This window comes from Vombatus ursinus, unplaced genomic scaffold (assembly GCF_900497805.2).
Source record: "Vombatus ursinus unplaced genomic scaffold, bare-nosed wombat genome assembly UNPS02010822.1, whole genome shotgun sequence".
Taxonomy (NCBI): Eukaryota; Metazoa; Chordata; class Mammalia; order Diprotodontia; family Vombatidae; genus Vombatus; species Vombatus ursinus.
The window spans coordinates 5,900,335-5,922,997 of record NW_020950600.1 but is presented as its reverse complement, the minus strand read 5'-3'; the positions used below and the strand labels follow the sequence as shown (position 1 = coordinate 5,922,997).

Below are 22,663 nucleotides of genomic sequence, written 5' to 3'. Positions count from 1 at the left end.
CTCTGCTTCTGAGCCCCTCAAGGTCCTTGACCTCCTGGGGATAACAAGCCTGACTCTCCATTCACTGAATTCTGAAATGGTTGCCAGGGCCCATGGCTGTTCTCACCTCCATCCCCTCCTGAAAATGGTGCTCTCTCCCTGTATCCCTATGGTCTGTGAAGTCTGAAACTCCTCTCTGGCCACTTCTTGGTTTCCAGGGCCACTCTGTCACTAAGTAAAAGGGTTGAGGGGCTGGGGGAGACTTCAAGTTTATATTATTCACAGGAATAGAATCATTAAAAATTTTAAAGTTGTAGATAAAGTATGTTCTCCCTAAAATTTAGGGCACAGGCTTGGGCCAGCCAAAGAGTAAGCCCAGCTGCTGCCTCGAATCAATGAAATGAGTTTTCTATTTGAAGACACAAGTATTTTAAACAGTTTTTAACAAAGCAACACTTCCATTTTCCCCTAACCTCTATACATCCCCCCCACCCCACCCCATAAAGTGTGTCCCAAAAGTTTTAGGGCAGTTTTAAGCTTTGTGAGTACCTGAAAACTGCACTAAACAGAACTTCCTAAAGCTGAAAACCATACCCCAACATTAGAGGGTGTTCCCCAAATCAACAGTAAATAAACAAGTATCCCAAGGTCTAGAACTTCAGGCGATCTTCATAGATTCTCTTTGTTTAAGTTTCTGGAACTAGTTTTTCTCATCTTTGTCTGGCCTCCAGACACTGCAGTTATTACTCTAAGATTAATATGCAACTTGATTAATAATTAACAACTAAGACTAATACCATGAAAGAGCCTAGTAAAGGACAAGGTTAAAAAGAGAGAGGCGGGGAGAAGAGAGCCTCATGCAAAATGCAGGAGTGAGGCGAGGCCCAAGAAAGGGGAAGGGAAGAAAGCAGAAAACCAGCCACCCCTTCCACCTGAGAAAGGAAGTCTGTGCCCCCCCAGCCCCTGGACTGCCAGGGCTGCCCAGGAGCCAGCCCACCATGGGTGGTTCCTCCAGCCGTCTGGAGGGCCCTGGAACAGGGCACCATTATCCTCACACAACTGCTCCCTGTTCACCTCCAATACTAACGGGCACGTTTTTCTTTAAAAAAAAAAACTCAAAATATAACCATATTTGAAAATAAATCCCTTCCAGAGCACCTCCAGGCAAGTCACTTTGGGGACACTAGGGAGAAGCTAAAGGCTGAAGAGCCCAACACCCACAGTCCTGTACCTGTGTCCCACTGCCCTTCCCGCTCATTCCACAGAGGGTATTTTCCTTGACCCTAAAGGTTCTTCTTGAGGTGCTCTGGTCAGAAATCCATCCCCCTGACACCAAGCTGTGAAGAACCTCTCTGAAATCAGGCTGGCCTGAGTTCTCATATGAAGAAATTAAAGCCATCTATAGTCATATGAAAAAATGCTCCAAATCACTATCAATGAGAGAAATGCAAATCAAAACAACTCTGAGGTACCACATCACACCTATCAGATTGGCCAACATGACAAAACAGGAAAAAGATATATGTTGGGGAAGATGTGGGAAAATTGGAACACTAATGCATTGTTGGTGGGGTTGTGAAAGGATCCAATCATTTTGGAGAGCAGTTTGGAACTATGCCCAAAGGGCTATCAAAATGTGCATAATACCCTTTGACCCAGCAATAGCACTTCTAGGGCTATATCCTAGAGAGACCATACAAATGGGAAAAGGACCCACATGTACAAAAATATTCATAGCAGCTCTTTTTGTGGTAGCAAAGAATTGGAAATTGAGAGGATACCCATCAACTGGGGAATGGCTAAGCAAGTTGTGGTATATGAATGTGATGGAATACTATTGTTCTCTAAGAAATGATGAGCAGGCAGACCTCAGAAAAACCTGGAAAGGCTTGTATGGTCTGATGCTGAGTGAAGTGAGCAGAACCAAGAGAACGTTTGTACACAATAACAGCCACGTTGAGCAACGACTAATGTAGATAAATTTAACCCTTCCCGGCAATACAAGGATCTAAGACATCACCAAAGGCCTCGTGATAGAAAATGCTATCCACATCCAAAGAAAGAAGTATGGAAGCTGAATTGCTATTTTTGTCTCTACTGTTGAGTTTTGTTTCTGCTTTCTGGTGGTTCCTCCTATTGGTTCTAATTTTTACTTACATCACTAATGTGAAAATATGTTTAATAGGAACGTATATGTATAGCCTATATCAGATTGTGCACCGTCTTGGGGAGGGTGGTGGGGAGGAAGGGGGAGGAAAATTTTAAACTCAAAACTATATGAAAGTGATTGCTGATAAATCAAAATAAATTAATAAAAAAATTTTTTTAAAAATCAGGCTGGCCTGTCTAGGGCACAAGGTCTCCACTTACCCCCTTCGAGGACCCACCTGGGCATGCCCTTAGCTAGCACAAGCTTAGACAGACCCAAGTCACTTCCATAACCAGACCTCAGCACAAGACCATGCAATTCTTTCATGTATGTATGTATGTATGTATGTGTGGATGGACGGACGAATGTGTATGTATGTGTGTGTATACACATACACATATATTCCAATATCATAGATTATAAAGTTCCTTCTTCTGTAATCTAAAATTTCTTACTTCAATCTAAAAAAGATTCTCCTTGTTTTATTACGAGGAGAAGCAACTTTCAGACCCTCCACATTACATGTTTTTTGTGTTTAAACAAAGGACCACAGATTTAGAGCTGAAAGGGTCTTTATAAGATAGTGAGACCAACCTCCTTATTTTACAAATGAAGAAACTGAGGCACAAAGAGGCTAAGGGTCTTGCAAGGGTAAGTCAATAAGCATGTATCAAATACTTACTATGTGCCAGGCAAGGTGCTTAAAAGCTGAAGATACAAAAAATGGGGGGAAAATGATTCCAACTGCCTTTAAAAAGTAGCTCATTCTAATGAAAGAAAAGAACACGCAAATAACTATACGTATATACATATATAGGGTAAATGATGGGGATGGTGGTTGGGGTGGGGAATCTAAGAAAGGATCTGAATCCTGGCCTTTATGATTCCAGACCCAGGGTCCCATCCACCAGGCCATGCTGCCTCTAATCCTTTTCTTTCACTCTGAACTCTTTCTAAATTCTTTACATCCCTTCCAGAAGTAAAACACAAACCAATAATGTCACAGTGACCTTCAAAAGGCACGTCAAATGTTGAATGCTCACAATAAGTAAAGACATCACAATTCTTACAAAAATGGCCTATGAAGGAACCCTAGAAGCTTAAGACTGCCCAACTGGAAAAACACCTTGGTTGCCCACCTGATTTCTCTAACCTTACTCTCTATCCCCAAGTGTCCTGAGACGAAGCATGAGCAAACTTCACCTCGGCCAAATTCTAGCTCTTTGTGTCATAGAGACTGGGGCCATCAGAATGGCCATCATTGAGAACCAATCAAATATCAATTGTTGGTGGCCATTTCTCATCTTCTAGACTGTTTAGATGTTGAGACACTCAAACAATACCATCATCTACTAAAGACATCAGGCAGGGGTCCAGATGGCTGATGAAGATGTCAACAGGCCTAAGAGCCCGTAGAAGAACAGCCAATCTAGACTGCCTCCTTCCCTGAGAGCCCCCCCCCTTCCTTTCATCCACAGGAACTTCCGGGAAAGAGGGAACAATCAATCCTCAGGCCTCCTTATCTTACGCTTTCAGTACTGCTATACGGTGTTTGGAATTTCCCTTCGTCTCTCTTTCTTATTTACAGAAGAAAACATCCAATTTTCTGTCTTAGGCACCATTTCCTCCATTTCAGTTAAATTAGGTGATTTTTCCCACAAAGCACAGGGCACCCTAAGCTACGGACACAGCTCTAAGGCTCCTCGGAGCCCTGACCAAAGAAAAGAAAACTCCGTGTGGTCCAATCTCAGGAAGACCTGGTCTGAACCCGGGGTCAGAGAGAAGGCCGGGACTTAAACCTGTTCTGTCCCACCACTGTGCATCCCAGGGAAATCTCCTCACCTCTAGGTCTCTGAGCAGGCTGGTCTGGAAGAGATTCCTATGTTCCTTCTAGCACATATCTACATATGATTTATCATCTTAATTTTAGAGGAGTGCACAGTATTGAGCACTAGGGACACAATGACCCTGCCCATGAACCCCTGGAGGGTGCCTTTCACACCCACTCACTCACTTGGTCAGTCCTTAACCCAGGCATACACAATGGCCAGAGCAGATGACATTCTCCCCATTTTGGAAGATTGGGAAGCAGACTGGGAAGCTGGCCAAGGTCACTGGCGTTAGACATGGTGAAGGATGGAACGCCATCCGGGTCCCCTGATTCCTAAGGTTGGCGCTCCTGACTTCTGGACCCTGCCACAGTGCTCTAATCCCCTGTCTTTGGAGCATGGCCTGTTACACAACAAGGGAAAATACAAAGAATGGTGCTACTAGCTCCTACTGAAAGAAGGGGATCCCTCATCGAAATAAGCCAGTCTAAAGTTCAGTTTTTCTCGTGCCATTGATGCGTTCAAAATTAAGCAATCCAAAACACCGAGACATCAGATCTCAGCAGTGTCATACGAGTCACTGGCACATGGTAAGTGCTTAATGAAGGCCCGCTGCCTTGAGTTCTACCAATTCATTCTCACTCAGCTTCATGTTGGATGAGATAAGCCTCTGAGGCTGCTTCCAGCTCCGAGTCTACGACTCCTCCAACGCCAGAATCACCTGATAAGAAATCGTTCCTCTGTTCAAACATCTTCATTAGCTTCCTCTTGTCTCCAGAGTCAAGTTCTAACGCCTCTCTTCCCAGCCTAATTTCAATACGCTGTGCTCCAGTCAAGCAAGGCCACTCCATGCCCCACCCCGGAGGCTGCTTCTGTTACCCTGGCTTGGGCTGGCTCAGAGCTTTACTACATCTCCCCTCGCATCTACACAGTTTAACTCCTACTCAGCCTTTAAAGTCCAACCTGAATATCACCACCTGGAGATCCCTGGCTTGGGGAGGACATCCATGCATTCCCCTTTAGACCCCACAGAACACTTTACTTTTTTAAGTCTCTCATGCCTTTTAAACTGTGAATTACAGTCATCTGTGTTTATGCATTGTGTCTCTCCTTATACTGTGAGTTCTGCGAGGGAAGGGTGTATATCTTATCTCCCCTAGTACCTATAGACACACAGACACACAGACAGAGACACACACACACACACACACACACAATTAAAGTACCTATTTTAGGTTACAGAGGCAGCTATAGCATGGTACAAAGAACCCTAGACTTGAGGATTTGGGAATCCAAGCCTTCTCTCCAAACCTCAATTCCCTCATTGGGAAGATGCTCACACTGCCCCTCCCTCCAAGGCTGTCGTGCTATAAGAATGCGAATGATTATTTTCCAAGTGAATATGTGCAAGACACTAAAATACTTTGAGAACTGCCTCATCTCTCCCAGCACCAGCCTTGGCATGTACATTCTTTCCCACAGGGGAAGGGTTTTTTGAAGGAAGAACTTCCCCCAAGCTTGGCTGCACCATCATCACCGGGCCAGGCAACGGAACACTTGATAGCTGGGTCATCTGGAAACAAGTTCCTGGAATATCAGCAGAAGCAGCCAGGGAAGAAGAGCCAGCTGGGCATTTACAGACAACGCTTCGGTACCTGACAGCGTCCTTTACCAAAGATGACCATTAATCCAGCTTTTAGTTTACTAATGTGGGCTTTTTGGAAAACATTTCTTTAAGGAAACAAAAGAAAAGGGGAAGGGAAGAGGGTCTGCACAGGTGTGGCCAGCTTCAACAACAGCCACCTTTCACCCCTCAAGAATCTCAGGACAGACAGACGTCTTCGGACACCGGGGCTGCCCGTGCCCCACACCAACAATGGCAGAGGAAGACTCCCAATGCCCTTTGTGTGTGTCTCCCCAGCATCTGGGTAAGTGCCTATTCCCAAAAAAGGAGAAACAAGCTGGATGCAGCTTAAAGACTGAAACTGGATGGTGACCTAAACACCAGGCTGCCATGAAATGCCTGCTTGTCAAAAGAAGAGGGACCATCTTAAACTGGAAGGCAGGCAGACTCACTGCCAGACCGAAATGGGCAGCGGCTGGGCCTAAACCCACCCCATTTGTCAAGTCAGACCGCGCTCACTGCCTCAGTGTTCTCACTCAAAATAAGACGTACAGAGGCACGGGCATCCATCACCTTTCCCCAACGTTTACATCTGTTTAAACATATCCCAACTATTCCACACATATCACTGTTTTCCTTCAAGTTTCAAAAATACCCTGAATCAGGATCACTCCTCTTCTACAAAGCTTTGGTTTCAGTAATCCCCAGGCCCTAGCCACAAGCTAGGCCTGATGCATGTCAGGATCTTAGCCTAAATAAGGCTGGCTAAGAGAAGAGACAGAAGAGGGAGAGGCCTGCCCAATGCGCCTGCTTAAACCAGGAGAAAGACGACAATAGGTCACCTTCTGTAACAGATGATTCGATGTCCAGTTCTGTGGATGCCGTTCTGTACAAATCCTGCATTTCTGAGTTCTGTTCTTCTGAGATACAAATTTAGAGGTGACAAGCTACCTCAATTTCACCCCTGTTCACTATGTCAAATCTGGTTGTCACAGACCCCTCAGGCAGATAAGAGTTACCCATATCAAAAAATGTGGGTAAAATACCAAAAATACCTAAGTCCCTTCCCTGAAGACCAGGAGGGGAGACTCCACTGCGACAACCTTTTAAAACTCAGATGAGATTTAATTTCCCCTGGTTAGGGAAACTGGCACACACTCTCTGTACTCTATACGCTTTCTCTCTACAGGCCACAAAGGCAATCTATGGATGCAGAGCTAAGCAGAGAAGTAGTTTCTAGTTAGGGTCAACTAAACTTGAAGCACCACAAGGTTTTCAGGAGCCATTAAATGGAGTTTTTCAATGTCATTTGATTCAATTACCGGAGCTACCTTGTCTTCACGGTGTAAAGAGCTGAGACAAAAAAGCACGGGGGTCAGGCAAGCTGGATGATACTTGCTGAATATAAGAATGTTTTTTTTTTTTAAATCACAGTTTTGATAGTTCTGCAGAAAAAAACTTAGCAAATTTACAACAAAACTGTCAAGTAATTAAGGCAAGGCACTTCACACATGAACTTAAACTGCTAATTAAAAACCCCTCGCTTAATTGACTACATTTGCATATCATTCAACTTGAGAGTATAATTTTTTTTTAATGGTTTGGGCTCCACACAGCTCAGATGCTAAGGAAAGAGTGCAGGTAAAACAAAGAATAAAAAAGACAGTCAAAGGAACCCCTTCTTAAGATTCCATCTCCTTCAGGATCAGCCATTGCAGGTATTCGTGTCACTGACGTTAATGGTCTCATCTCTGCATCTTTATGGAAGAGAACCATATTCCAAGTGCATTAACTCAAACAAATCCAATATTGTCCAGAACAAAACACTCCTGTAGACATTCACAGCCCATTTCTGTAGAAACTCAGTTAAATAAGTGAAAGTCAATTTGATGGTCCAAAACAGACAGTTCCATCATTTTAAAACACTCTTCTTCTGAATACTATCAGCTAATACAACACCAGACTGTTCTCTGGGTGATTGGTGCTATGATCCTCCGCAGCTAGAAATAGCTGCCTTCTGAGATGACGACTCACAGGATCCATCCACAGGATTAGGGGAAAGGAGTTAAAACACATACACCCAAAGTCCCAACTGCCCACATTCCCAACTAAAGAATCAGTCATGAGCTCCTTCATGATTCTGGCACACACAGCTCCAACAAACACCTTCGAACTGCCTGAGGAACCAACAAATTTCCAGAATCAGTACCCCATCCTCAATGGCAATTGGGAAGCAGGCTCAGGCCCCCTCTGTGCTCACAGCCCCAACTTAGGAGCCAAAAGCCACCATAATGGCTTCATGTACAATCTGACTCTTAATACACTGACTTGTACCTTACTTGGTAATAGTATAAAAACAATTCAGTTAGAGGAAAGGATTAAAGAAAAGACAATATTTGGAAATGCTGACCCTTTTTTCCATTCCTATTATACTAGTCAACAATTATGGTCTACCATGACCCCCAGATCTTTTTTCCCTCCTGTAGTTATTTTTTTTTTAAGGCAATTGTGGTTAAGTGACTTGCCCTGGGTCACACAGCTAGTAAGTGTGAAGTTTTTGGTCTGAGGCCAGATTTGAACTCAGGTCCTCCTGACTTCAGGGCCGGTGCTCTATCCACTGCGCCACCTAGCTACCCCCCTCCTATAGTTATTAACAGGATCGTAGCTAAAGGGACCTGAAGGGTCATTTAGTCCAAGCCTGTAATTTTATAAACAAGGAAAATGAAGTGCCTAGGGGGGTGACTTGTTTCAGGTCACACAACAGGGTAAGGAGTCAAGCCAGAATTTGAATTCAAAGCCAGTATTCTTTCTATTAACTCCCACCTCCCACTGACCTCAGTCATCTCACATCAGGGCTCCAGGTGTTCCTCCCACATTAAACACATTATATTTTTCACTAAAAAGCAATTCTTTTTTTCTACCTTTTCCAGTGTTTTTCTGATTACCTAATCATTACAAATGGAAAAACTACAGAATTGAAAGAAAGATTTCAAATAAACCATCTTGATGATTTCACCCCTACAAGGGAAGTAAATATAGGTCAGACTGGAGTGTTAGGGAAAGCAAGTATTCCTGTATAAATAGATTTAAAATATAACTTCAGTCAAAATAAACTTCGTGACACAAAAGGGGCTCAGGTCCCAAGGGAAGCCCCAACTCTTCACACAAAAAAAGGCTTCCAAGTGTAGGCCTAGCCCTGCAACAAATAGCAAAAGGGGACGAACAGAAGAATGTCCCCTTACATCTTGGCCCTTTAGGATACTTGTCTCTGGGCCTGTTCTTTAGGAAAACTAGGTTACTGGGGACAATTTCAGTTAAATTTTCCTTTTCAAAGCAACAAAATAAAACAACCACTTCGACTCTGTTGCAGTTCCTTATAAAAGACTAAGCTATTACCCCAATCATATTTTACCTAACTCAAATCTCAATCCATCATAGACTTTGAAATGTGGAATTCAGTAGAAGCCAATGTCATCTTAGACACTGTGAAAGACAATGGTTATGGAAGCATCTTGTTACAGTCTTGTCTCACAATTCACATCTGGGTAACATTTTAAATCCTTAATTACAGAGAGCTCTCCTCACTCACAACCCTGTGAGGAAAACGAGTTTGGGGATGCCATAAAGCCTTGTCTGAGCCATGATTTGAACCCGGGTCTCTCCTGACTCCAAGAGCAGTGCTCCTTCCGCCGCCCCACCTACTCACTTGCTTAGGCATGGACTCCAGGACGCAATTGTCAGGACACTTCAGTGGATTTCTGCCTTAAATTAATGCTAATTTTTACCCCCAATGTGAGGAAAAGAAAATGTTATTAATAAGCATTATTAGGCATTTACAAAGCATTAGTAATTCCAAAGATTAATCTAAAAAAAAATAAGCTGCCATTGTAGCCCGTTTCCAATAAGACTGTTTTAGAGACAATGCTACATTCTATGTAAGTAACGTTACAAAGTTATTTTTGTATATTGCTTCTAGTATACCAAACCTTCATCAGAAGACTGTAAACAATATATTTATATTTATATATTTACATATAACTATGGAGATCTGTTTTACCAACTGGACTGAGAAACAAACAGGGAAAAATTTCCTTTTTTACTGGACATCAATGGCAGGTAACCAGTAAAAGGCTGCACTGGAGAGCATTCTCATTACTTTAAAAGCTAATTATGGAAATAACCTCTCTTATTGAAAAACACCCTCCTATTTAGAGTCCAAAGGGCCACCAATCAGCTAATGTCACAGAACCTGACTGCAAGCAAAAACTTCCCACTGCAGAGGAACACTTCGGACAAGCCAAATGAAAATATGGAGGAAGAAATGAATGAATGAATGAATGAATGAATGAATGAATGAATGAATGAAAAATTTTAAGTGCTTACTGTGTGCCAGGCACAGAGACTACTACTGTCAGGCAAGCCAATTAAAAGGTAATTAAAAAACAATTCAAATCAAAGTCAATGAAATGCTTTGACAGGGCAGAGAATTGTAACACATGTAAACAAATTTTGTTACAATAGTTGTTGTTGTTGTTGTTTTTAAACCTAGGGCCTTCATCCCTAAACAGCCCAAGCTGGCTTTTTCAATTACTAATGGAACTATTCAAATTTTGTGTTTAATAAAAAGTGTCCCTTCTTCCTGACCCAATACACCTTCATTTAACAACAACCATCCTTACTTAACTGAAGTTGGCAGCCTGGAGATTCTGCTGTCCAATCACTGATGCTACATTGACCAGTGTCTTCAACCAAAGGAAAAAACCTCAACTTATTCAAAGGATTATGTACCTCCTCTTGTTACGTAAAAAAAAAAGAAAAAAGCTTCTGTACATCTTTGGCACATTAATATTCTTTCGAACTCAGCCAACAGCTGCTACACTGGGCTCTGACATGATTGGTTTTGAAAAAGATTTTGTTCTTCAGGGTTGGGGGGGTGTTACTGTACTTTGCATATGAAACAGAACATGCCCCCAATCTCCACCCCTTTACCCCCCCATCCCACAAGGAATTCACTTCCTCCCCCTCCAACAAGAGTCCATTCAGCCAAAAGGGAAATCCCAGAATGCACTGAGGCAGAGGCAGCACCCCAGGAGACAGGGTCAGGGCCACCTCCCACCAAGTCATCAGGTTTCTAGAACTGGGAGCACATTTCCCAAAGTCCCAGGGCACGGCTCAATCCTATTCTTCCAGCAACACACCAAAATATTCATTATGGCTGGGTTTAAAAAAAAAGAAACAAAAACACAGGCCTTCAAAAGGAGGGAGCTCAAGGGAGAGAAAATGTTGTCATTTCCTGGAAAATATTTACTCCAGAAAAAATAATGCTCAGTCTCGCATATCTGCAGGTTGCCATTTCCCTTTCTCCCACATACTTAGTGGCATTTTTGCCAATAAGTCAAAGTATTGGGACATTATAAGACCCCCTTCCCCCAAAGCCCAGCCAGATCAGGTGCAGCCCCCTCCTGAAGCCCACTCTCCCCGCAAGGCTCACTTCTTCAACAAAACTTTCCGGCTCATTTCTATCTCTGACCACAATAACTTCTACCTTAAGAGACTGTTCAGGGCATCCACTTGAGTCTGACCTGAGGAATCCTTCCCTAATTACTCTAGAGATGGAGAAAGAGAGAAACAGAGACAGACAGAGACAGCAAGAGAGTGCGTGTCTCCCCTCGGAGAGAGAACACTTACTTTCTACAGCACATCCTTGGACTGGAATAGCCACAATACAAAGGGGTCTATAACCCCAACTAGGCCATAGGTCAGACGACTCAAAGCTGGAAGAGGCCTTAGGATCCAATCAACTCATTTGTTCTACAAATAAGAAAACTGAGGCCCAGAGAGAAGATCAGTAGTTCCCAAGCACACAATCAGCAACCAGGGGAAGTCAGAAATCTCCATCTTGTGCTTCCTACCCCTTCCCCCACCAGCATTCACCATCGAGGAAAACCAAGTGACTGAGGCAGCCCAATAATGTCCAGAAGAATGCTGCCAGCTGCCTGAGCACCTGGAGCTAGTTTCCACATCTGTACATTGGACTCTGATTTCAACTGTGTCCTTACCTCCCAGTCATATTTAAAAACATTCATCTATTGGGTAACCTTGAACTAATGGCAACCCGCTTAAACTGACCAGGAATGAGAAGGATAAACAAATACCGGCCGGGCCGGTCAGGTACTCAAGATCTTTTCACACCAACTAAAACCTAAATAAAACATGGCTCCTCCCAGGACGTCGGAGAGACACCTGATGGGTCACAAAAAGCCACCTTCCCAGCAGCGGCACCTGCCACTTAGTCCTCCCCTAATATCAGAACCAGAGCAATCATGTCTCACTCTAACTTCCTTTGAAATAAAGGGGAAAAAACTATTAACAGCACAGGTTTTTAGGAAAAAAATTTTTTTTTCAAAATAATTAGGCAAGCTTCAAGAAAACTCAGATAAACCATGATGCCTATGGTAAATACCTTCCAGCTCCACATCCTGAGTTCCTAATCCTAATAGCTAAACATTACGAAATACTAGCACTTCAGCCTCCAAAAATGTCTTCTAAGAATACTAAAATCATCAAAGCACCTAACCTAGCCCTAAATTCCAGTCTTCATTATTGGCGCCAACTGTAAAACCATCACCACTGATTCAAGCTGAAGATTAATATATGTGTATGTGTATATATATTTCATTTTAATTTCTAAAAATTATACCCATTAAGATCAATCAACCTTAATAACAGCCAGGGTTCCTCCTGTATTCCCTTTCCTCCACCCCCATCTCAAGTAAAGAAAGACTAGAAAACTAATAAAAACTTGCCTCCAGAATTTTTCTCAACCCTTTTATCTTCTCCATAAATGATGAAATATCAAAGGTCTCATTGCAGAGCATTTTTTTTAACAATCTTTTAAAAATTGCTGACATCATAAAGAATTCCAAAGAACCATGAAAGACAAAAATTCTAAGCTAAAATCTTTTTAAAGTTCACTCTACTCTCTCCATTACTTGGCTACAGGCAATTCTCCAACACTCCTCCCCCCCCCCCAAAAAAAGAACAGGGAAATGACTCAAAGGAACTTGAATTACAAGCTTAAGCCACGAAGCACAGAATGATTGATTTTAATATTAAACAGGTGTTCAGTTACCATCTATTCATGCCTGATCATGGTTGGTTTTTACAAACTGCAGCAAAATTCCAGATTGAGTCACATTAACTTGATATCAAGTGCGAACTCTCACTTCCACTGCCCCATCACCACAACAGAATCAGCTTTACAATATTTTTCTAACGAAAAAAAAAATTTTAACTGGGTTTTCAGTTTATTTTGGTATTTCCCTGGAATTTCCCCTCCCTAGAGAATGTGCTCCCAGTCTCTACAAATGTGCCTGTGTCTGTGTGTGTGTGTGTGTGTGTGTGTGATGGAGAGGGGAGGGGGGAAGACAACTAAAATATGTTTAGCAAAAGAAGCTGTGTCCAGAGTAATTTAGGTTTTCATTGAAAATTCACATCCAAGAAGTCAGAAGAAAGACTCCAGATCCCGCCCCAGCAACTGCTGAGCTGGGCCTTCCACTCAGGAAAAAAACAATGTCAGAAAGTATCTCTCACTGCCTCAGACACAGATTCACATTCATTGTTTGGAACCTGGACAGAAACAAAGTTACCTCAAAACTAGGGCCATTTCCCTGTAACAGCCAGCAGTTTCCATAAATGAGGGCTAGAAACATTTTAAAGCAGCAAATAAGGCTTAGCCAAAAAGAACTTTGCTTAAAACCAATCCCATCACAGTCCTCCCATGAAAAAACCTAAGTCTGCATTGTTCACAATGCCGCTTCTTTTCCCAAGTTAAAACTGCCACAGGATTCACCAAGGGGGGGTTGGGTAGCATGACTTCTGAAGACAAAAACATAAGATCGAGGAGTCAAATAATAAACAAGATGCTTGTAAGTATCAGCGAGAAGGGAAGAGGCAGCTTTCTAGGCCAGCCTGGGGGCGGGGAGGGGGTCTGCTAAAGAGACCCTCATGCTAGTCTCTCTTCTGTCCAATTATCCTCAGTGTCCCAATCTAGCATCACAGACATCTAGAAAGGGGCCTCCAAAGCCACCTTCACGCTCCCTCCAGCTCCAGCGACATCCCATGAGCTATGGGATGGCCGTTCTCAGCCTGCTGCATGGATGTAGCTGTCTCACAAAGCCAGTGACCACTGGGCCAGGTCAGATTTGCTCCAGGAAGCAAAGAAAGTCAAGATTTCCCCATTTTCCCTCAGCTCTGGGTTACAGTCAAATTAAAGAGAACAGTCACTCCAACCTCAGTATTCTCACTCAAAACAAAGAAAATCTTTTGAAAAGCATTTCAGTTGAAACTTGCATAATTCCTCCAGTGGAGAAATCCTCCCCGAACTTGCGCAATCCCTAGAAAGAGACATTATTACTGCTTGTGAAATCTCCTCAGTGCCACAGAGAGGCCAGTAATCTGCAGGCTGGGCCCGATGATCAGACACCTCCTGGAGGGAGAGACAGACAGCCCCAGCAGACTGCAGCAGCGGCGGCGGCGGCGGCGGCGGCGGCGGCGGCGGCGGCGGCGGCGGCAGCAGCAGCAGCAGCAACGGCGGAGGCCCCAGCAGCCCCTCCTCCTTCTTCCTCCCCCATTCTAAGGTTGCTCTGTATGGGGAATCCAGGATGGGGGAAAGAAGCTCCCAAAAAGGCTTCCGAGAGGCCCCCCTCCAGCTTCTGAAGCCAGTGGTCTGGGATGGAGATGGAGAGCCAGCAGCCCCTGCCTGAGTTATACTTAACCCAGACTTCCTTACACTGGATATCCTGTCTGCTATTTCAATGCCCTTACTCAACATTTCAGACAGACATTACACAAACCAGCTGGCGAAAAGGTTGAGAAACCAAGTAGCAGTCCAAGTGAATGACCTTATTCTTCAAAGCGGTACCATTGACAGAGACAAGTTAACAAGAACCAAAGGACAGAGGTGTCCCCAGGGCCATCAGCTTTCACCCAGGAAAGCTCAGAGGCTGCAAGCCAAGGTGACAGAAACCCCAGAGGGCCACTCCCCAGCAAGGGCCATGGCCTCATATGTTGAGACAGATGGAGAATCTGTCTGTCCAGAAATCCAGCAAAGCAAGGCTGCTGCCCTGGGCTTCCTGCCTCCCCAGGTTGCTGCTGCAGCAGCCGAGCGGGCAGGAGGAGGGCGTGAGCAGCAAGGCCAGAGGCCGGGCCAAGGACTGGCTCGATTCCTCCTTATCGCCCAGTTGCTCCACTGAAAATACAATTACTGCTTTTAAGATGCGGCTGCCCCTCCGTCCCACCCTTCCACCCTTTTCGGAAAAGCCAAAGCGGCAGTTTGGGAAGGCCCCATTAACATTGATTTTCCTATCAGTTACCACTACAACGTCAACCAAATCAAATTCACAGGGTGGCTTTGGTATGGAAGGCATCCATCCACAGCCTTTGGGTCTGCCCAGTTTAAATGACAATCTGAAGAACAATCACTACTATAAAAATTCAAGGCTGCCAATTTACAGGGGGCTCAGAGTTAACCAAAATTTACATCCGAAAAAACAAATGAAAGCCCAGAGCCTGACAGAGGAAAATCACTCACCCCCCAAGAGCATGGAGACAGCCGGTTTCTCCTTTTTTTCCCATTCCCTTCCACACACCTCCCCCCAGTCCCCAGGCCCTTTTTTATTTAAAGCTACCCAGTGGGGGAATGATCAAAGGAGCCCAGCCAAATTTAAAGTGCTATATAAATGACTGATAGTATTTTGTAAACTTGTATGAAAGAGTGGACAAAAGAAATGACCTAAGTCTCTACTATATTTATCAAAAACAAGAAAAACCTAACCAAATACTGTTGTTCTTTAAAAAAAAAAAAATGCTCACCTCGCCCCAGGGTGAGCACTGCATGAGATTTCTAGGACACCCGTAAGGCATGAGAGGTGGGTAGAACCAGAATTATGCCCACTTCACAGATGAGGACCCCAAGGCCCAGAGAGATCAAATTACTTGCACAGAACAAGTTAGGAAGGGCAGAACTGTGGCTGGACTCCTGATTTTTGGACTCCAGTCCTGTGGGCTGCTAGACTTTGTGCAAACGATTGGCTGTCAAGAACAGAGGAGAACAAAGAGCTGTTTCTGCCCAACTCAAGTTAGCAGGGCCTTCCCTTAGAGTAGCTCCAGCTTAAAAAAATCTGAATAGAATTGAATTGGGGAGGTGGAGGGGGGGCCTAAATTTTGAATCTCTGTCATAGTTTCTACATTTTAAAAGTCTCCATTTTCCAAACTCTCTCACTTCACTAATCCCCCTTTATTTATGTTTACCTCCTCCAGGAAGAAAGACAGGTTTCCAAGGAAATATTAAAGTGAAAAGAAGACCCCCCATTCCCCAAAGTAAGTATCTGGATAAAATATGAAAAAGAGTTGGGATAACACACACACACACACACACACACACACACACCCCCCATAAAGTTCTCTTTATAGGGGTATTCATGAACCTTATTCAGAGGCACTCACCCCAAATCAATTCATTCTATTAACTGCTGATATTTTATAATCAGCCTAAAGCAGGGGTGGGGAACCTTTGGCCTCAAGGCTACTTCTGGCCCTCTAGGTCCTCAAGTGTGGCCCTTTGACTGAATCCAAACTTCACAGAACAATTTGTTGGAGACCACATATGGCCTGGAGGCTGAAGGTTCCCCACCGCTGACTTAAAGTTATTATGTAATTCACATTTATACGGTATCTCAAGAGTTACAAAGCACTTTCTTCCCAGCCACCCTGAAAGGCAGATAATGGAAAGCATTATCACACCCATTTTACAGATGAGGAAATTGAAGTAAAATTTGCCCATGGTCACAAAACTAGTGTAAAAGACTGAGTTTGAACTCAGGTATCTGGATTCTACCTTGGGGGCCTCCAGAAACGGGATCCTTTTTCTGACCTACTTTCTTTAAGAATTTGGGGAATCATCTGGAGGGTGTGTACACAGTTAAAATAAACCATCACAAATTTTACTAAATATTTCTACTACAAAGAATGCTGAAGTCATAAGAGACGATAACTATTTCCTGTCTCTTGAATTACCAGACAATGTATTCCTGCCATAGGAAGAGAGAAAATAGCCCAAACCTCAAAGTTGGAGATACAGGCCACACACAACTCCCCCTGTCGCCATCAGACAAGTGGTAGCACCCAGTGACATTGTCAGGGACCCAGTGGGCTTCTGAGACAGATTCAAAGGCACTGGGCCAAGGCAGCAGCATGAATTTCCACTCTCTGGGCAAACCTGTCTCCCTTTTTAAACAACAGCACTTCTTGTGCTAAAAACTCCCAAGTCAAATTCTGCTATTCAATCAGCAAGAGAAAAGGGACCAGCCTGGTACGGGTGAATGAAATCAAAGGTGACTGACCCGAGTGCTAGAATGACTTCCTCTTGACCACAGGTAAAACCCCTAAGAGCATCACCGGTTCTGAGAAGAGTCTCTTCCCCCTCCCCCATAACCCACCCACAAACATTCTTCACTCCTTGAGTATTAACCTCCTCACCCCACCTAGGACTTGGGAAATTACAGAATAGGAACACACAGGAAGGGAGAGAAAATTACTTCTCTTCCCTCTCCAACCTACAGCTGTAGAAGCTGTTCCAAGGGGAAGAAAGGGAAAAAGGTAGGAGTCCAAGCCTCCTGTGCCCTGGAAAGTCAATTGAGCTGCAGGGGCTGGTAAATCAAGGACCTGCTCCCAAGATGGAAAGAAGAGCCATCTAAGTTTGTGGTTTTCCAACCTCCTACACATTGTTCATTTTAACAACCACCAGAGAAGGCATCCCACATTAAGATCAGTGACTCAATTTCCAGCCCTGAAAAAAAAAAAAAACCTGCTGATATTTGATTCTGGACAAATATGGAAGGATTTTAACTTCCTTTCAATATTCGCAAAGCACAGGTTGGGGGTTGTGAACTGGGGCCCTAGCTGATCAATGGGAGCCCCAGCTTCCATCACTGGCTAATAAAAGAGGGGTCTCTGCCCCTTCCTTCATCATTTCAGGGCCTCACCAATAAATGTAACCACCTTCACACGGGTCCCCCTTATGGGATTCAGCACACACACCTGGCCCAAACAAAAGCTGTTTAGGCCCATGACTGAGGAAGCTACACAATTGGGGGGGGGGGGGGGGAGAGAAGGAAGATAGTAGCTTTCCACTGGGATGGCCCCTGGGTATGCTCACTGGCCAGCAAATAAATGTCTCGAATGCACTTTCGATTGACTCCTATTTCCAAGAAATGAGTAAGACCTGGCACCTAGTAGGTGGTTAATAAATGTTTGTTGATTGGCAGGTCAATGATAAAGTCCCACTGAAAGTTCTAACAAGCTGATACATTTACAACACATTGTTTCCTTCTCTTTTCCTCTCAGTGATTTAAAATCATTTTTAAATATATAAAACACCACAGGGAGGGAAGGAAATAAAGGTATAACACTCTAATAAAATAAGCCAACAAAAGACAAGTGGGTTTGGTTAGAGTGACAGCTTTGGAGTCCTCCCAGGAAGGAGCTGGAACTCGGGGTCACCCAGCACCCAGGGAGCTCGACTACGGGAGTCCAAGGGTTAGGGCTCCCCGGGGCTCACAAGGAATCTGTCTGCGATCAGGGTGCAGACTCACACCAAAATGGCTCACGCTGCCCCGGGGGCCAGAGGACAAGCTGGCAATCCTGCTGGGTGGGACCCTGCTGACGCTGCTCCCCAGCTTCAAACTATGGTGCCCAGACACAGTGAGAGGAAAAGCCTGCGGTGGGGGAGAGGAAAGGGGCGGGCAGAGAGAGAGACAGAAACATCAATATTCAGAGGAAACCAGGGCAGAGACGAGCAGGGCCTCGGCCTACAAGAACTGAGGACACCGAGGTAAAGCTGGGCAGAGATGAAGTGAGGTGGCTGTGGAACTGTGAGAGGGAAAATAATCAAAACTAGCATTTATTTACACAGTGCTTTTTTTTTTTTCTTTCCGGCTTTACCTATATAATCTCATTCACACAAATCCTGTGAAGTTAAATACCACAGGCATTAATCACTTTTTTTCCAGAAGAGGAAACTAAGCCTCAGAGAGGGTCCCGTAACTGGCCCAGGATCCAGACACCCGTGTAAGAATCTAATGTTAAAGCCAGCCTTCACCTCCTACAAAATGTGGTCTCTTCCCACTACATGGGGCTCTCCCTTCACCCACCTTCGAAGATCTCAACCCAGGGAAAAAGGCAAACTTATCCTGTGCAGGAGGAAGCCAGGGAGAAGCTGAGAGCCAAGAAAAGAGCTAGGAGGGGAGAAATACAAAGGCTGAGGAATCAGTAAATGAGATCAGACTTAGGAAAAGGTCCTCCACTAGTTTTTGAAACCCCTGAAAGGTCCCCTCGTGGGCCTACTCTGCTTACTCTATGCTGCCTTATATTGGAAAGTAAACTTCCCTGATGTGCCCCTTCAGAGTTATTATTCTCAAGTCTGACGTTACTGTCAGTGTCTTGAGAGCAGGTAGGAGCATGTTATTCGATACCTTACTACTAGCTCACAAACTAGCAAAAAACATCAGCACCCAGTAGGGTAAAACCCAAGTATGAGCTACATCAACCCCAACCTCCTGAAATATGTGGCTTTTACCAACTGAGTCCTGCTTGGGACCCAAACTCTGCACCACAGTCCTAGACCAAACCAACCGAAGTAAAAAAGAAACACCACAAACATACATACAAACCCACATTCAGACAAATATGCAAAAATCTCACACACCCTCTTCTCACAAAAAAGCCTCCTTTCTAGAAGCCGTGGGCTCGGTGACCTAAAAATTATTCCAGTGTTATTTGCTTCGGGCAGTAGTCTACCAGCACGAGAGCCTATTTGAATACATCCACAATTATCTGCAAACTACAACAACAGACTGCCCGGACTTGGGGATTGCTTGTGGCTTCTCAGGAGGGAGAAAGCCAAGGGGGAAAGGAAGCTTAAAAAGGGGACTAATTTCAACCCCTGACCACCTAAGCCTACAGAGAGGCAGGAAATGTTTACATGGAGCCATATGAACGCCCAACCAACTGCAGCCAACTCTATATCTGAAACTTATCCCATTCCAGAAAGGGACAATCAGTCTTGAGTTCAGCGAAACAGTCTTCCACAAAAACAGGTTTCCCACCTCAATTCCTGCACTCCCCCTCCCCAAGCTTCTACTGGGCACCCCATCTTCTCCCCAAATACAGGGCCACATACACACAGGTCAATCGAAACCTGCCACTGGGGTAAGTGCCTGATTAGCTAAGGATAGACAAACCATTAAAAACACATCCACCTCCAACTAGAAGAGATAATTTGCCTCATTACAGTGGCCCTCCTACAATGGTTCTGACAGTCAAACTGGAGGAACTCCCAGAGAAACTGGGGTGGAGAATCTATTCACAGATTTAGAAGAAAAAAAAAGTTTGATGCAATAGCTGAATTAATTAGGCCTCCCAAGAATAACTGAGCGCAAAGGCAGCATTTTCTATGTGCAATTTAATAAGCCTGGATCCTTAAAAGAAAAGTTACAAATACTTGAGGGTGGGGAGGGAGCGTGAAGGGTGCATTGAAAAGTTAATGAGAATCTCAGTGAATAGTCTAAGTGTCTAATGGGTCTCCAGATCTGCCACAACCCAAGACTCCTGCAGGATCACACAAATACTCTAACCCTCAGCAAACAACAGAGCTGTATTGTCTAAAAGGCTTTCAATATCACTCTTTTCTGTATTTCAGAGAGAAAGGGAGGGAGGGAATGAAATACTTTTAGTTCAAAACAAATGGCTGGCCCATCGGTTATTCAGACATTGTGATGGGACTCAGGAGCTCCTGGAGCCGATGGCTTTGGTGCCCACTGATTAGGACTGCTGCCAGGTGCCAAACAGATCTCTCTCCCCACACAGGGAGGGAATGCTGGGATCCACATACTGGCAGACAGGCCCAGCAGACTAACAGAGTCCATAACTGGAGTCAGGAGTCTGGAAGTCTGGCTTTGCCACTGACTCCCATGCAGCCTTGGACACAGCACCTGCCTTACGTACTGTTTCTCCACCTTTGAAAAGGAAGGATTAGCAGCAGAACCTAGTGAAAGAAACCCCCAAATTCACGAGTCTTAGCTATCTGGAGAGATATGGAAACTGCCCTTTCTCCTTACTACAAACATACGATCACTCACATAAAATCTCATATTTTAAAAATGTCTAAGGCTAAAAGTCAATCACTGCAGGCACCACTAACAATGAGTGTATACAGTCTCTCCACCTTACATACCTCCTTATTTGACGAGGGCTAATTGATTTTATTTTTTCAATGTTTGTCGTTGTGTGTTTTTAAAAATTCTATACGCCTATGGAGAGGTCCCCCCCCCAACTGTTTATCTTTGCAATTGCTAAGTAACCTGGGAAAGCATTTACATTTAATGCATTATGCATTTTACCCACACAAGGCTGTAGAATTTTTAACAAACTGACCACCAAAGGGGGGGAGGGGGAGGGGAAAGAAAATACTGGGAGTAGCTAAGGTGGCTTAGGAGGAAGGCCAGAGAAGAACTGAATTTCATATCCAAGACTGAGGATTGAATACTGAAATGAACCATACCCTTTCTAGACCTGCATGGGTCCTATCACTGGGGGGGGGGGGGGGGCGGGAGGACATAATCTTAAAAGTGACCTGAAATCAAACTAGGAACCGAGAGGCCCCAAACAACGAAGCAAGGGCCAAGTGACCTAACGGGGTTTTTAAACGTTCTGCGTGGGACTTTTCCCCGTTACCGGTCTGGAAGCATCACCGTATGGGCACCCAGTCACATTGGGACTAACCCTTTGCAAGCTTCTGGCTACACTATGCTCAGCACTAGGGAGTGTTCCCCAGCAGGTGGGGGGAGGAGGGAAAGGAAGCCCTTTAGCAGGACTTTGGCCGAGGCCTGGGAACGGAGGAGGTGACGACAATCAGACACTAACCCTGGGTGCTTTCCTCTTGTATTTGTTGCCATAGTCGAACTTTTCTTTCACGTCGTCCAGACACTGGCCCAGCCTGGCTTTCTCCTCTTTCCCAGTGTAATCCTGGCTGAGGAGGATGTAGGCCCTCCAGTTGGCCGAGTCGAAGCCCCAGTGGCAAGTCCTGTTCTCCAGGGCCTTGTGCGAGTGCACCACGAACTTGTGCGGGGGGTACATGAGGCGGCAGTCCAGGCACTGGATGCAGGCGGCGCTGGGGTTCACGTAGAGCTCGGGCACGAGCAGCCCCTTACACTTGCCGAAGCACTCGTGGTACACCCTGAAGCTCTTCTCGGTGAGCTCGAGCTCCAGGGCGCTGGCGAACTCCTTCTTGCAGTGCGGCGGGTAGGCGCCGCCGTAGAGCAGGGCGTTGCAGAGGCGCTCGGCGTCCGTCTTGGTGATGAGCCCGCACGAGGGCGCCGAGAAGGGCAGGATGCCCATGACTTTGAGGATCTCCAGCTGGTCGGCGGTGCAGCGCGAGCAGTAGATGTGCAGCTCGTCGCACACCGAGTTGATCTGCTGCAGCGTGAAGTCCCGCAGCACCGAGTTGAGGATCTGCGGCAGGCACAGGCGCTTCTCGCCGCCCACCACGAAGCACGAGATGGTCTCGCCCTCCAGGATGGTCTCGCAGCGCTCGGTGGAGCGGTCCGAGGGCATGAAGAAGGGGCCCGGCATGACGGGCGGCGGCGGCTGGATGGGGGGCAGGTGCAGCACGGGGGGCGGCGGCGGGGGCTGCTGCTGCTGCTGCTGCTGCTGCTGCTGCTGCAGCGGCTGCGGGGGCTGCGGCGGCTGCGGGGGCTGCTGCTGCTCCGCGCCCGGGGCCGCGGCGCCGGGCTCCTTGGCGCTCTCCTTCTTGTACATCTCCTGCGCCCAGCGCGCCGAGAAGGCGGCCGGGCCGCCCAATGAGCTCATGGAGCTCAGGTGGAACTGCTCCAGGGTCTTCTGCAGCCCCGGGTGCGGCTGGAAGCTGCTGCGGCCGGGGCCCACCGTCTCCATGGTGCGCTCCGGAGGCTCGGGGGCTCGCGCCCGCTCCCGCTCCCGGCCCAAGCCGCGGCCGCCCCCGCCGCC

The 22,663-nt window shown here is 45.6% G+C and overlaps 1 protein-coding gene across 1 annotated transcript in view; it reads right to left on the bottom strand.

Moving 5' to 3' along the window:
• Window positions 1–22,591, bottom strand: part of SKI (SKI proto-oncogene) — a 137,484-nt gene extending 114,893 nt beyond the window's left edge. Inside the window, exon 1 of the mRNA XM_027855209.1 lies at window positions 21,563–22,591. Within this exon, the coding sequence (XP_027711010.1) occupies window positions 21,563–22,591 (1,029 nt within the window). The remainder of the gene's footprint in view (window positions 1–21,562) is intronic.
• Between the last annotated feature and the right edge of the window lie 72 nt (window positions 22,592–22,663).